At 47.5% G+C, this 15,418-nt stretch overlaps 1 protein-coding gene across 2 annotated transcripts in view; it reads left to right on the forward strand.

Moving 5' to 3' along the window:
• The window catches only part of LOC135056023 (actin-related protein 2/3 complex subunit 1A-A-like), an 87,498-nt gene that overhangs the window by 30,043 nt on the left and 42,037 nt on the right, over positions 1-15,418 (forward strand). For both annotated transcript variants that reach the window (XM_063960730.1, XM_063960729.1), the window contains exon 2: positions 6,088-6,161. In XM_063960730.1, coding sequence (XP_063816800.1) covers positions 6,098-6,161 — 64 coding nt within the window. In that variant the 5' untranslated portion in view covers positions 6,088-6,097. The remainder of the gene's footprint in view (positions 1-6,087; positions 6,162-15,418) is intronic.

Genomic DNA, 15,418 nt, shown 5'->3' on the forward strand with positions numbered 1-15,418 from the left:
TTGTCACTGCAGTTAATCCACCATGGGCGTATACTATGTCAACCCAGTTACAGCAATTAAATCAGTCCTTAGTAAAACAAAAACCTAACCCTTGCCCTACTGGGACCAAAGGGTCATCTAAGCGGGCCATTTCTTCCTCACAATCCACTAATATTTTGGATGATTCTTCTGATTCGGATGGGGAATTAGTCTTACCACATTATGACTATTTAATTGACATACGTCAGGAATCCTGGTCTTCTCCAGGAAATAAATGTTCCCTGTCTAAAAAGATGCTAGCTCGTTATCCTATCTCTGCAAAGTTGAGTAACAAGTGCGAAACCCCACCACCAGTGGACTCACATGTAGCCCGTCTTGTGGTGTCATCTACTCGGCCTGTCACCACCGTCACCTCTTTGAAGGAACCGACGGATAAGCGTGTGGAGGGTTGGTTTGAAGTTTATTTACACTCTTACAGGTGCTGTACATAGACCCACTATGGCAGCCTCTTGGGCTGCAAAAGGCATTGATGCATGGGTACAAGCAATTGAGGAAGAGCTACCTCAGAATTTTTCTGACACTGCCAGACAATATCTGTCATATATTACCACAGCCTCCCACTATATTCAGGAAGCGTCCTCTGATGCAGGCGTTATGGCGGCCAAGGCATCTACTACGTCTATACTGGCTCGCTGTATTCTGTGGTTACGGTCCTGGTCGGTGGACCTGGACTCTAAGAAGACCTCGGAGGTGCTCCCTTTTAAGGGAGATATACTGTTTGGAGATGATCTGAACAAGATTGTGACCGACTTGGCGTCGGCCAAGACTGCATTTCTACCAAGTACTAATCCTTCGGTTCCGAAGGCTAAGAGTACTACTTTTCGTTCCTTTCGACCTCCAGGAAAAGCAAAGGGTCAGGCGTACCCGAGACAGGCTCGTACTTCCAAATCCTCTAAGCCCAAACCTAAACGTTCTTGGGCCGCCCGTCAACCTGCTTCCAAACTGGACAAGCCTGCTGCATGATGGGGCGGGCCTCCCCCTGGGGGACGTCAGGGTGGAAGGCCGACTTCTGCAGTTTGCCCAGGTATGGTTAAAGACCACTGCGGACGCCTAGGTGCAGGAAGTGGTCTCTCACGGGTACGCGATCTCTTTCAAGAGACGTCCCCCTCGCCAGTTTTGCTCAACGGTTATCCCTTCGGATCCATTAAAAGCACAAACTCTACATTTGGTTGTCCAATCCCTCCTGGATACAGGAGTGATAGTGCTGGTGCCTCTGTCTGAGAGAGGCAGGGGATACTATTCGACGCTGTTCCTAGTTCCAAAGCCGAATGGATCCTCCCAGCCTATACTCAACCTCAAATCTTTGAACAAATTTGTGAGGGTGTCCAAATTCCGTATGGAAACTCTGCGCTCTATTGTACTGGCTTTGGAACCCAAGGACTATATGGTATCCCTGGATATACAGGATGCTTACCTACACATATCGATTGCCATGTCGCATCAGCAATATCTACAGTTTGCTTTTGGCAACCTAAATTATCAGTTCCAAGCCTTGCCTTTCGGACTGACCACGGCTCCTTGGATCTTCCCCAAGGTCATGGCGGTCATGACGGCCCTTCTCCGCCATCAGGGTAGCAGGATCCTGCCGTATCTGGACGACTTGTTGATCCTGGCGAACTCCCCAGAGGTCCTCCTCCGTCATCTGGAACTGACGGTCCAATTCCTACAAGCCCACGGGTGGCTCATCAACTGGAAGAAATCCTCACTGGTCCCTGCTCAGAACATGGTGCTCCTGGGGGCATTACTGGACACACACAACCAACGTTTGTTCTGTCTCCAGAGAAGGTCCTGAAACTTCAGGACAGAATCAGATGCCTCCACTCTCGCCAGAGAGTGTCGATACACTCGGCGATGCAAGTACTAGGCCTCATGGTGTCGGCTTTAAACATGGTAGAGTACGCTCAATTTAATTCCCGCCCTCTGGAGAGGTTAATCCTTTCCAAGTGGGACGGCCTGCCTCACCGGATCAGGTCTCAAATGATCTCCTTGACTCCGGAGGTTCGTCTGTCACTGAGTTGGTGGCTACAGGACCAACAATTGAGCAGGGGTCATCCCTTCTGGATCTCCAACTGGGTCCTCCTAATGACGGATGCCAGTCTGCGTGGTTGGGGCGCGGTGTTGGCGCAACATTCTCTCCAGGGTCAGTGAACCAGGGAGGAATCGCTCCTCCCGATAAACATTCTGGAATTGCGGGCAGTGTTCAATGTGTTGACACTTGCCCTGCTTTTCGTACAGAACAGGCCTGTTCAAGTACAATCAGACAACGCCACCACGTTGGCATACATAAATCATCAGGGCGGCACTCGAAGCCGCATGGCAATGATGGAAGTGTCAAAAATTCTTTGATGGGCGGAACGCCATCTGCCAGCAATATCGTAAGTGTTCATCCCTGGAGTCCTCAACCGGGAAGTGGATTTCCTCAGTCGTCAGGACATTCATGCCGGAGAGTGGAGTCTTCATCCGGAAGTCTTTCAACTCCTAGTGGACAAGTGGGGCCTACCAGATGTAGACCTGATGGCGTCTCGACACGACAAGGTTCTGGTCTTCGGATCAAGGACAAGGGATCCTCAAGCAGCGTTCGTGGATGCACTGGCAATTCCATGGAACTTTCGGCTGCCATACGTGTTCCCTCCAGTGTCACTCCTGCCCAGGGTACTACGGAAGAGAAAGCAAGAAAGAGGAATACTACTTCTAGTCGCTCCAGCGTGGCCCAAACAGCATTGGTTCTCAGACCTGCAGGGTCTATCGATAGAGCGTCCTCTTCTACTTCCTCAACACCCAGACCTCCTCGTTCAGGGCCCTTGTGTTTACCAGGACCTGGAAAGACTGGCTTTGATGGCGTGGCTTTTGAAGCTTCACTCCTGAGGGCCAAAGGATTTTCTGAGGCGGTTATTCAAACTATGTTGAAGGCCCGCAAACCAGCTTCTGCACGGATTTATTATAGGGTGTGGGATTCTTACTTCACCTGGTGTGCTGCTAAGAATTACGATGCGTACAAGTTTAGTACTTCCAGACTTCTGGGTTTTTTGCAACAAGGCCTGGATTTAGGACTTCGCCTGGCCTCCCTCAAGGTTCACATTTCTGCCTTGTCGGTGTGGTTTCAGCGAAAAATTGTATCTATTCCTGACGTTCATACATTCAATCAGGGCGTACTACGGATTCAGCCTCCCTTTGTCCCTCCTGATCTGTCTGTTGTTCTTAATGCCCTTCAAGAGTCTCCGTTTGAACCTCTTGAGTCTGTGGACCTTAAATGCCTTACACTTAAGGTAATTTTTCTGTTGGCTATTGCCTCTGCTAGGAGGGTGTCGGACTTAGGTGCTTTGTCCTGTCGTCCACCCTTTCTGATTTTTCACTGTGACCGGTTAGTTCTTAGAACTCGCCCTGGTTATCTACCTAAGGTGTCATCTTTCCACATTAACCAAGAGATTGTGGTTCCGGCCTTTTATCTCTCCCGGTTTGTCCTCCAAAGAGCGGTCTTTGGATGTGGTACGGGTTCTCCGTATATATATGGAAAGAACTGCCACTATCAGGAGATCAGATTCTCTTTTTGTACTTTTTGGTTTTCACAAACGTGGCTGGCCTGTGAATAAGCAGACCTTGGCCAGATGGATTAGAATGGTGATTGCACAAGCTTATGCGCAGGCTGGACTCCCAGCTCCTGCTGCTATCAAGGCCCATTCTACTCGGTCTGTTTGACCTTCTTGGGTGGCCCGCTGTGGCGCGTCCGCTGAACAATTGTGCAAGGTGGCTACTTGGTCCTCAGTGAACACGTTCATCAGGTTCTATGCCTTTGATACTTCCGCCTCCCAGGATGCTTCATTTGGACGCCAGGTTTTTGTGCCCGCTACAGTGCGTCCCCTCCCATGAGGAACTGCTGTAGGACATCCCCGATGTTATTCCCTGTGGAATACCAGTGTACCCCGCTGCAGAAAAGGAGATTTATGGTAAGACTTACCATTGTTAAATCTCTTTCTGCGAGGTACACTGGTTTCCACAGGGCGCCCACCTTGACGCACTTAGCTTCTTTGGGTTTATATTTCATTAGCCGCTAGTCCCTTCTCCTGTTGCGAGAATGTCGGTGACTAATATCTACCGTCTCTCTTACCTGCTACTGCATTGGACTGGTTAACAAAACTGAGCTCCAGTGCCTGGAGGCGGGGCTATAGAGGAGGCAGTGCAGTGCATCCTGGGAACAGTCAAAGCTTTAGCCTATTGGTGACTTGGCTCAAGATCCAACTCTACACCCCCCCCCCCCCCCCCCCCCGATGTTATTCCCTGTGGAAACCAGTGTACCTCGCAGAAAAAGATTTAACAATGGTAAGTCTTAACATAAATCTCCTTTTTCTTAACTCCTGATTATGCCATGCTCATGACACACTGTTTGGGCTTTCAGTTTGTGAAGCGGTTACCATACCACTAGTCGGGATCCCGGACGTCACAATGCCGATGCCAGAATCCCGACTAGTGCTGAAATACCGACGCCGGAATCTTGCTGCCACAGGCTTTTCTCCCTCTATGGGTGTCCATGACAACCTTAGAGGGAGAATAAATCCTGTGGCGAGCACAGCGAGCCACCATGCCCACAACATGGCGAGCACAGTGAGCCTGCAAGGCAAACCGGTGGCCGGGATCTCGCTGTTGGTATACTGACAGCTGGGATCCCGCCCGCTGGTTTTACCTACTGATCCCTTCAGTTTCTATTGTAAGCAGGAAGTCACTGCTCATGTGCAGCAACAAGCATACTTACAGAAGTGGAGCTGGAGTCTCCCGAACAAGGATAATAAGACCCCATATCAATTTGATGTGTTAAGACAGTGGTCAGTTATCAAGTGGTCTTCCAAATATATCAGTGTAAATTTGTCGGTGGGTAGATAATGCAGAGCTATGTTATGTATATCTCTAGAGTGGTCAGTAATCTAATAATCTGCAATGTATCAATGTCTATATATTAAAACAGTGGTTCTAAAAATTTGTGCTGTGGCACCCTGGGGTGCCCCCGGATACTTGCAGGGGTGCCTTGGATTAGTGGTCGAGGACCAATTAAAATTATTTATGGTCAATGTAATAGGCAAAATCAGTGCTGGTGGCTGCCAATCATAAAATGTGTGGCTAAACAGAAGCAAATCTTGTCCCTCACCACACAACTGAACCTAAGGATATATGAACACAATTTACTTAATATTTCTTTTTAAGTTTCACAATAACAAACTTTTGGCCTGCTCTAGGGCACCGTGATTCAAAAAAGTTTGAGAACCACTGTGTTAAATGATTGAACAAAGCAAAGTCCTGTACATATCCAGAATACATGAATACACAATGTAACAGAGAGTTCAGCAGAATTTTAGAAATGTGAAGGTAATAATCTGCAGAATAATTTAAAAGGTAAAGAAAACTATTTTTAAAAGAAGATCCTACATGGTAAGAATGTACAGGCCAATACATTCCTGTACCCCTTCTCCCCCTCCATGGAGAAATTATTAATATAATGTATGGCTCTCATGGCGGGATCCGGTCTGAAGATCGACACTGTCTAGGTCGACAATGTTTAGGTCGACCACTATAGGTCGAGTCACTAGGTCGACATGGATGGAAGGTCGACAGGGTTTCTAGGTCGACATGTGCTAGGTCGACAGGTCTAAAGGTCGACATGAGTTTTTCACATTTTTTATTTTTTTATTTTTTCATACTTAACGATCCACGTGGACTACGATTGGAACGATAATCTGTGCCGAGCGAAGCGAAGGCACCATGCGAGGGGACGCGGTGCACTAATTTGGGATCCCGGTCAATCTACGAAGAAAATGACAAAAAAAAAAAAAATCCTCATGTCGACCTTTAGACCTGTCGACCTAGAAACCCTGTCGACCTTCCATCCATGTCGACCTAGTGACTGTCGACCTATAGTGGTCGACCTAAACATTGTCGACCTAGATACTGTCGATTTGATAAACCAAACCCCTCATGGCATGACTTCTTAAGTTAAGAAGTGGCATCTTTGCAGATATCAGATAATGGATCTCCCTCAGTTTTTTATTTATTTTTTGACAGGTACAGTGTGATGTCTCTTTACAGTTTTGGGACAGATCCCATATCGTGTCATGCCTGGAACAAAGATAGATCTCGTAAGTATAGAGTAACATATTGTACCTGCCAACAATTTAAAAAGCCACCCTGACTCCCCAAGACCATGCCCAGTCAGTCCCACTCAAACCCTATCTTCAGTTAAACCACACCCACATCATCTATAGGCCATAAACATTTCTGGCTAGCGAATTGTGGGAGTCAAAGCAATATAATGGGGGAGATCTGTCAAGCCATGGAGAGAGATAAAATGGAGAGTAATAAAGTAGCAACCATTCAGCCATTTTACAGGATGTTCTAGATAAATAACAAAAGCTGATTGATTAGTGCTTTATCTCTATGCACTTTATCTATCTCCAAGACTTGATAAATCCCCCCAATATATGTTTGGAGGTATGTAAAAGCAATTTTCACACAGGGGAAAAATGCAATACAGTAGTGAAATGGCCCTTTGTGGGGGATGGCATCAGGATCCTGGCGTTTGGGATGCCGGCTGTCAGAAGACAGTGGCATTCTGATGCGCAGAATTTCGACATCTGCTAGGTAAATATATTCTAACCCTCCCCCTCTACCAACCTAACACCTTCCCCCCGCACCCTAACCCCCCCCCCCTCCAGCAGCCTAATTCTAGCACTCTCCGCTTAGTGCCTAACCCTAGGCCTCCCTCCCCCCAGCCTAATCCTAACTCTACCCTCTTAGTGCCTTAACCCTCCCTGTCTGCAGACTAACCCTAAAATTCCCCCCCCCCCCAAAAAAAAAAAAACAACCACCACCACCCTCCCACATCATGACCCTAACCCTCTCCGGCATACTTAAGATTGGGATCGATGTTGGAATCCCGAAGTCATCTGACCTGTGTTGGGAGTCCGTCGTATGCTAACCAGATCCCCTTTGTGATGCCATGTGTCTACTTTTGTGTAAATACACTTGTTTTTATTGGTGAGAAAATAGTTTCTAAATCAAAATGGTGGCATCTGCAAAGGCACAAAAGTTTGCATCGTCAGTTGAGAAGAAATGGGCAGATCTCTGGTGTACCATGTGCATCTAGGTTTATACTTAAGTATACTTGCCTACTTTTGGAAAAGCATATCAGGAAAATTGTGAAAGCTACACCTATGCACGCAGTGTTGTAGAGGGTGTGTACTGCTCCGTGTGAGAGGCGAGTCATAAAATGGACTTACTGTATGTTGGACTGTAAATGAGTCCTAAAACAGTCACACATCCTTGGGCATACAGCCACTCATGTAGTCATCAGTGTGCTGGTGAGCAGCTTCCATTTTATTGTAGCACATGTCCTATTATATATAAATGTCCCCAGGGACTTCTTAACAGCAGTGTAGGCCCCTGGGCAAAGCAATGCACTGGGCCCCCAACCCATCCTTCAGCGGTAGGGGTGGGGGGTACTATCAGCGGCAGCTTTAATGTCCTGTGGGCGGTAGGGGGTGTTCTAGCTTCCACTCAGCATTATGGACCTGGAGCAGTAATTTCTGCTAATTTCTCCTTTACTGCACAGATGGTGGGAGATGGGGGGCAGGAAGGAGAACAGTAAACTGTAGACTGGGGCATTGGGCTGTATGAAGGGACCCAGGTACATGACTTAAGGGTGGTAGGGATCGTTTGATATACAGGGGAGGGCTGGATAGTGAAGTGGGCTTACTATTCATCATTTTCTGGTGGGAGGGCAGCTTGCTAGACTGCAAATATCTCCAGTTCCTGGAAATTGATTTCTTAGCTTTCAATTGGATTTTTTTTTTTAAACGAGAGAATCCCACCTTTCAGGGGGTACTGGGGACTTGGGGATCAGAGTTCAGAAGCCAGAGCAATCCACCAACGAAAATATAAAATTGCATACCATGCGTGTGGAGCTGGAGCAGGCACCAGCTGCTGGAAGGCTGATATCTCTGGTTCTGGGCATAGTAGAGACAAGCTGCCAGTGTCTACCGAAAGGGGAGAGTCCCAACTTTTGGAGTTGCCCTCAGAAAAACTCTACGTCAAACAGAACCAAAGATATCTGGCTGCGAAGAGCAATTAACAGGCTTGGATGGGGACCACTGCTTTGAAGTCGGATATCTCCGGTACCCCAGGGACGATTTAAAAAAATCTGGTACCCCTAGAAAAAGGGGACCCTCAGCTATCATCCTATGACCCTTATATTCCTGGGGCCCTTGGGCAACTTCCCATTGAGCCCATACGAAAAGACGGCTCTGAATATCCCGTTCCAGCAGATATTACAAAATCCAGTCTATTTAATCCCAATGTCGGATGGTAAGCACACACTTTTAGAGAATAATAATAATAATAATACAAATAATAATAATAATAATAATAAGAATCTTTTGTTAAATTGTAACAGGGCACACTAGGAGCTGAGCTGACAATGTAAATGATATTGGGGGTAATTCCAAGTTGATCGCAGCAGGAATTTTGATAGCAATTGGGCAAAACCATGCGCACTGCAGTGGGGGGGGGGGGGGGGGCAGATTTAACATGTGCAGAGAGAGTTAGATTTGGGTGGGGTGTGTTCAATCTGCAATCTAATTTGCAGTGTAAAAATAAAGCAGCCAGTATTTACCCTGCACAGAAACAAAATAACCCACCCAAATCTAACTCTTTCTACACATGTTATATCTGCCTCCCCTGCAGTGCACATGGTTTTGCCCAACTGCTAACAAAATTCCTGCTGCGATCAACTTGGAATTACCCCCATTGTAGAAAAATTGTTACTAGCTGCAGTTTTAACAATAGTGTATAACACCTGTTGTGGAAGGTTACTGAAAAAAGCTCTACCTTATCTTTTCTACGAGATAGTCAAAATTGACTTGCCTGCACAGTCTATCTAGTCTTGCTATGCCGACCGCGCATCGGCATCGAATCGGGATCGCAAGGTGACTTTCACCTTGCGATCTGCACTAATTTTTCTTACGATTTTGACTATATAATCAAAGTCATAAGAAAATATCTCTGCGTGTGTACACACCGTTAGACTAAGGTAGTACATTTTTCAGCAGACACCAAAAACAACTAGATTTCTAACAGATTATTATTATTATTATTATTATTATTATTATTATTATTCAGTACAAGTGTGTGCCTACCAGCGGATATTGGGAATAAATGCACTGGATTTTGCAATATCATCTGCTTGAACAGGGAATATTTTGTACCTTTGATTTGACTCCACTTTATCACAGAAGGGTCTATTTACTAAGCATTGGAGAGAGATAAAGTGGAGAGAGAAAGTACCAACCAACCAGCTGCTAACTGTAATTTTTCAAACAGTCTGTAACATGGCAGTTATGAGCTGATTGGCTGATGAGTGATAAAACTTGTTGTGAATGATAAAACTTGTTGCATATGATAAACGGCGCTTCTGCCAATCATCTCCTAGCTATCATGCAGCAGTGGCGGTTCTTGCCACGGGCAAGCAGGACTTTTGCCCGGGGCGCCGCCTTCCGGAGGGCGCCGCACCGTGGCAAGATCCGCCACTGCTGCCCGCTGTGTCCCCCGTCCGCATCCGCTGCCGTCCCCGTCCTCGGCGCCTCCTGTGAAGGGAACTAGACGCTATGCGTCTAGTTTCCCTTCGTGGAGAGTAACTGCTGAGCGGTGCGCGATGACGTCATCGCGCACCGCACAGCAAAGGTCCTCTCCACGAAGGGAACTAGACGCATAGCGTCTAGTTTCTCTTCGTGGAGAGGACCTTTTGCTGTGCGGTGCGCGATGACGTCATCGCGCACCGCTCAGCATTCAAGCGGCGCTTTCAATGTACAGGGGGCGTGACTCACCACGCCCCCTGTATTAGGCCACGCCCCTTTCCTGCCCGGGGCGCTCTGCGCCCTTGAACCGGCCCTGCATGCAGTCAGCTCCTGTCATATGTTTGAAAAAAAATGGCAGTTTGGATCTGATTGGCTGGAGCACCATTTACGTATCATATGCAATGAATTTTATCATGCACAATAAGTTTTATCACTGGAGAAGTTAGCCAGTGGCGAGGCTCCCCATGTCAGCCATTCATCTGTTACCTACAGTATCATTTTATAGAATGCACTTGATAAATGTTACCTCAAAACTGATTGGTTGCTATTGGCAACTTCACTGGTTCACTTCTCCATTCTATTCACTGCTTCATACATCTTCTTTTGGTTTTATATGATATAAGGTTTATGGTACAATATTTATATTTGTTCATTTCTGTATGTGTGTCTATGTTTAAAATTAGGTAAATATTAAAATATTTAATAGATCTCAAGCTTATTTCATTTTTATCATTTTAATTAAGACATGGGTGTATGGGATGGCACAGGAAATGTTGCCTAGGGAGTCAGAAAATCTAAATCGAGAGCTGGACATCACATGTATTCTGATAAGTACTATTACTGTAGATATGAAGTCTGTTGTTATCTAATCTCTATATAATATTACTATAGGAGAATTTACGCATTCTCTTAGTACTATTGTAATTCAGTACTTGCCTATCTAATACATTATGTACATTCCTAATGTCCCCAAATTTCCCACATGTGGGATGGGAGGTGAATACCAGGCAAAGTCAATATAAAATGATTTACAATTACAATATTATTGTGACACTTCCCATGAAAGAGCTGTTAATAATCTTCACCCACATATAAAATAAATATCTTAAAGCTGTATGTCGATTGATTATGTAGCCGGGCACTGGAAAGAGGGAGAGAGTAACAGGATCTTCCAATGAGTGAGAGCTCGGGAATAGGGGAGCAATGTCTCAAGAACAGATAATAAACCTGAACAGTACTAAATTATTCTACTACATCAATATATAAATACATAAATAATATATGCGGATCTGTATCTATAAAATCAAATGTAATGAAAGCGGCTCAGACTTAATACAGGCTTGTCGGTCACACAAAAGACCTTGACAAAGTGATGGCAAAAACTGAATTGATTTGACCTTATTATAATCCACAGCATATTCGTCCACTGTACCAACAATGGCAATCTCTATCAGCAGGGGTACCAGGAGGATGGTCCAATTACTCATGAGCCAAGCCAAGGCCATGGCCACTCTCTCAGAATGGCATGCAGCTAAGGTCACAAAACTCAATTTCTGCTGCGGGGTACACTGGGCTCCACAAGGATTGGACAATGGGGTGTAGAGTAGGATCTTGATCCAAGGCACCAACAGGCTCAAAGCTTTGACTGTTCCCAGAATGCACAGCGCCGCCTCCTATATCACCCCACCTCCCAGCACAGGAGCTCAGTTTTGTAAGTTGGTGCTGCAGTAAGCAGGCACTTAACAGAGGGGCTGCTCCAAGCAGCCCTAAGAAAAACTTTTAATGAGGTAAAAAGTGAAGACTTCAAGGGCAGCAGCGGTGGTAAATGTCTTGTGACATTCACTGCTGCAGCTACAGCTCTCCCCAGCGGCGCTGTACACTCCCGAGCCCTGGTTGCCGGGTACCTACAGCGGAGGCTCCGGTTTTCTTCACGTTAGACACACACGGCTGGAGCTCTCCAGGATTGCATGGCCGCGCTTCGGGAGGTTGTAAGTGGGTCCCGCGATCCGTTGCGGTCAGTGGGAGGCGGGCCGCGCGCGCTGGCGGTGGACACTGTGGCAGTACAGGCAATCCCACTAGATCACCAGGGCATGGGCGCAGGTCAGGTTTTCTCTCTAAACCAATTCTTATATCGCCCACAGTACCCGGTGGTTTTGCCAGCAGAGGGGATAAGGCTTAGACCTGAAGCCCCTCCCCCAGCCCCAGGGCGCCATTTCTAGCAAGTGTTCCTACCCTGGAGCTGCATGTCTGTCTTTTCCTCACTCCCTGTCAGTGTCTGCGTCGCCATTATCCCTCAGCTCACTGTTCCTGGGACTGCTTGGGCAAATCCTCCTATGTAAAGCCGCCTGGTTGTCAGCGCTGTTCCTTTACATGACACTTTAGTATTCTACCTGCCTTTTTAGACATTGATAGTTAAGAAAGAGTGCACTTAGTCAGGGTTTTATAGTACAATTACCCTGTGATATACATCCAGTTCTTACTGTGTACGGTTATATCTATTGTTATATAGCTGTGTAAGCTAGTCCAGTGCAGTATTATTGTCAGTAATAACCTCTGCATTGTACAAACTGTGACTTTCTGTGTGTACATTTGATAGCTGAGTGGTGTCCATTTTGTGTCTTTCACTCAACCTGCTATCCCTATATTCCATAACCTGAGGGGGCTTGGTGCGTCAGGTGTTATCTAATATAGGATTTTCACAAAGATATACTGTATTACGTATTTTTCTCTGTGATTTAGTCACCATATCTCTCCTTTATCTCTGCTAGTGCTGACTACACTGCGCAGGGGTTTGGGTTCAGAGGTATAGTGCTGCTGATAATTGTACTGTGTTAACCTCATACTGCAAGTTATATCATGTCTGCTTCTGAGGGTAACGGTTCTGGGGCTGAACACACTGCCGGTGCTGCTGACGCCACGGGGCCATATGAGGAGAATATAGCAGCTGTGGGCTCTGGTTCTGGGGGCTCCTTGCCCCCCAGTGGGACTGTGGCAACGGAGGCACATACTGACCCACCGTGGGCCGCTTTTTCCACGCTTCTGCATACGCTAGTTCATAAACTAACTCCCCCTATGGGACCCCAATGCCGGTACAACCGTATGTGGTCCCTGCAGCTAACCCGCCGTGGGCGGACGATTTATCTGCTCAATTAAAGAAGTTGAACCAGTCCTTGACTACTAAAAAGTCTGACCAACGCTCGCCTAAGTCCAAGAGGTCCTCTAAGCGAGCGCTTATCTCCTCACAATCCACTGCTGTCACTGACACCTCGTCTGATGAAGACGGCACATTTACTGACCCCTCAGGTTCTGACTCAGATACGGCTGATTTGGAGGGTAGTTCACATGTGGATGTTCCTGATCTTTTGGAGGCTATTAAGTTAATTCTGCAGATTACGGATGATCCCGAGCAATCCGTCCCTCCTAAGAAACCAGATAGGTTCAAGCGTCAGAAGGTGGTTAAGCAAGTTTTACCTCACTCTGACCACTTAGTGGATATACTGTACGTCAGGAACCCTGGGAAAACCCGGGTACGAAGTTCGTGCCTCAAAAGAAGATGCTGGCTCGCTATCCCCTCGCGCCAGAGCTGTCTAAAAATTGGGAAACGCCTCCTCCAGTAGACTCACATGTGGCTAGGATGGTGGTTTCCTCAGCTCTACCTGTCACTACCGTCACGTCTCTAAAAGAGCCTATGGATAAACGTGTGGAGGGTTGTCTGAAAGCGATTTACACCCTCGCGGGTGCTGCACAAAGGCCCACTATTGCAGCTACATGGGCTGCAGAGGCTATTGAAGCATGGGCCTTGGAGTTGGAAGCTGAAATCTCTTCTGACCATGCTAGACAATGCTTGTCATATATTGTCACAGCTTCTCAATATATTAAAGAGGCGGCTTCTGATGCCGGTATCCTAGCAGCCAAGGCCTCTACTACGTCAGTCCTGGCTCGCAGGATATTGTGGCTGAGATCCTGGTCTGTGGATCTGGAGTCTAGAAAAACCCTGGAGGTACTCCCTTTCAAGGGAGATATTCTGTTTGGGGAGGACTTAAATAAGATTGTGGCTGACTTGGCTACTGCCAAAACTGCCTGTCTGCCTAATACCGCTCCTTCTGTGTCGAAGGCTAAAGGTACGTCCTTTCGCCCCTCAGGTAAAGCAAAAGGTCAGGCGTACCGTAAGCAGGCCCGCACTTCCAAACCTGGTAAGCCGAAGCCCAAAAGAGCCTGGGCTGCCCGTCAGCCAGCTGCCAAAACCGATAAGCCTGCCGCATGATGGGGCGGGCCTCCCCCTGGGGGATCCCAGGGTGGGGGGCCGGCTTCTAGGGTATACCCAGGAATGGTTGAAGACCAGTTCAGATGCCTGGGTAAGGGAAGTCGTCACTCGAGGTTACGCCATAGCCTTCAAATATCGACCCCCTCATCGATTTTGCCAGACAGACGTCCCTTTGGACCAGACAAAGGCAAAAACTCTATACTCGGTGGTACAGACTCTCCTGGATACAGGAGTCGTAGTACAGGTGCCTCTTGCTCAGAGGGGCCGGGGGTACTATTCTCCGCTGTTTCTAGTCCCGAAACCGAATGGGTCCTCCCGGCCCATTCTCAACCTCAAGGCACTGAACAGGTTTGTGAAGGTTTCCAAGTTCCGTATGGAAACCCTTCGCTCTATAGTTCTGGCCTTGGAACTACATGGTCTCCCTGGACATACAGGATGCTTACCTGCATATTCCTATAGCAGTGTCACATCAACAATACCGGAGGTTCGCTATTGGCAACCTGCATTACCAGTTTCAGGCGTTACCTTTTGGTTTAACAATGGCTCCGCGAGTCTTCACCAAAGTTATGACGGTGGTACTCCGTCGTCAATGGGTCAGGATACTGCCGTATCTGGACGACTTGTTAATTCTGGCAAATTCCCCAGATCTTCTTCTGCGTCATCTGGATATGACGGTCCGGTTTCTACAAGCCCACGGGTGGCTCGTCAACTGGAAGAAATCCTCCCTGGTCCCTGCTCAGAGCATGGTGCACCTGGGAGCGTTGTTGGACACTTACAACCAGAGGTTGTTCTTGTCTCAGGAGAAAGTCCTGAAGATTCAGGACAGGATTCGTTGCTTCCTTTCTCGTCCGCAAGTGTCGATACATTCGGCAATGCAGGTGCTGGGCCTAATGGTATCAGCATTCGACATGGTGGAGTATGCTCAATTCCATTCTCGCCCCCTCCAGAGGCTGATTCTAGCCAAGTGGGACGGCCTGCCTCACCGGATCAGATCTCAAATGATCTTCTTGACTCCAGAGGTCCGTCTGTCGCTACACTGGTGGCTCCGGGACCAACAATTGTGCAGGGGTCATCCCTTCTGGATATCCAACTGGGTCCTGTTGACGACAGATGCCAGTCTAAGAGGTTGGGGCGCGGTGCTGGAGCAACACTCCCTTCAGGGTCGGTGGACCAAGGAGGAATCTCTCCTCTCGATCAACATTCTGGAATTGCGGGCGGTCTTCAATGCGTTGAACCTGGCCCTGCATTTAATTAAGAACCGTCCTGTTCAAGTACAGTCGGACAACGCCACCACAGTGGCTTACATAAATCATCATGGCGGCACTCAAAGCCGTTTGGCAATGAAGGAAGTCTCATGGATTCTACGTTGGGCGGAACGCCATCTACCGGCCATATCGGCAATATTCATTCCAGGAGTCCTGAATTGGGAAGCGGACTTTCTCAGTCGTCAGGACGTGCATGCCGGCGAGTGGGGCCTCCATCCAGAAGTGTTTCAACTCCT

Source organism: Pseudophryne corroboree, chromosome 3 (assembly GCF_028390025.1).
Source record: "Pseudophryne corroboree isolate aPseCor3 chromosome 3, aPseCor3.hap2, whole genome shotgun sequence".
NCBI lineage: Eukaryota > Metazoa > Chordata > Amphibia > Anura > Myobatrachidae > Pseudophryne > Pseudophryne corroboree.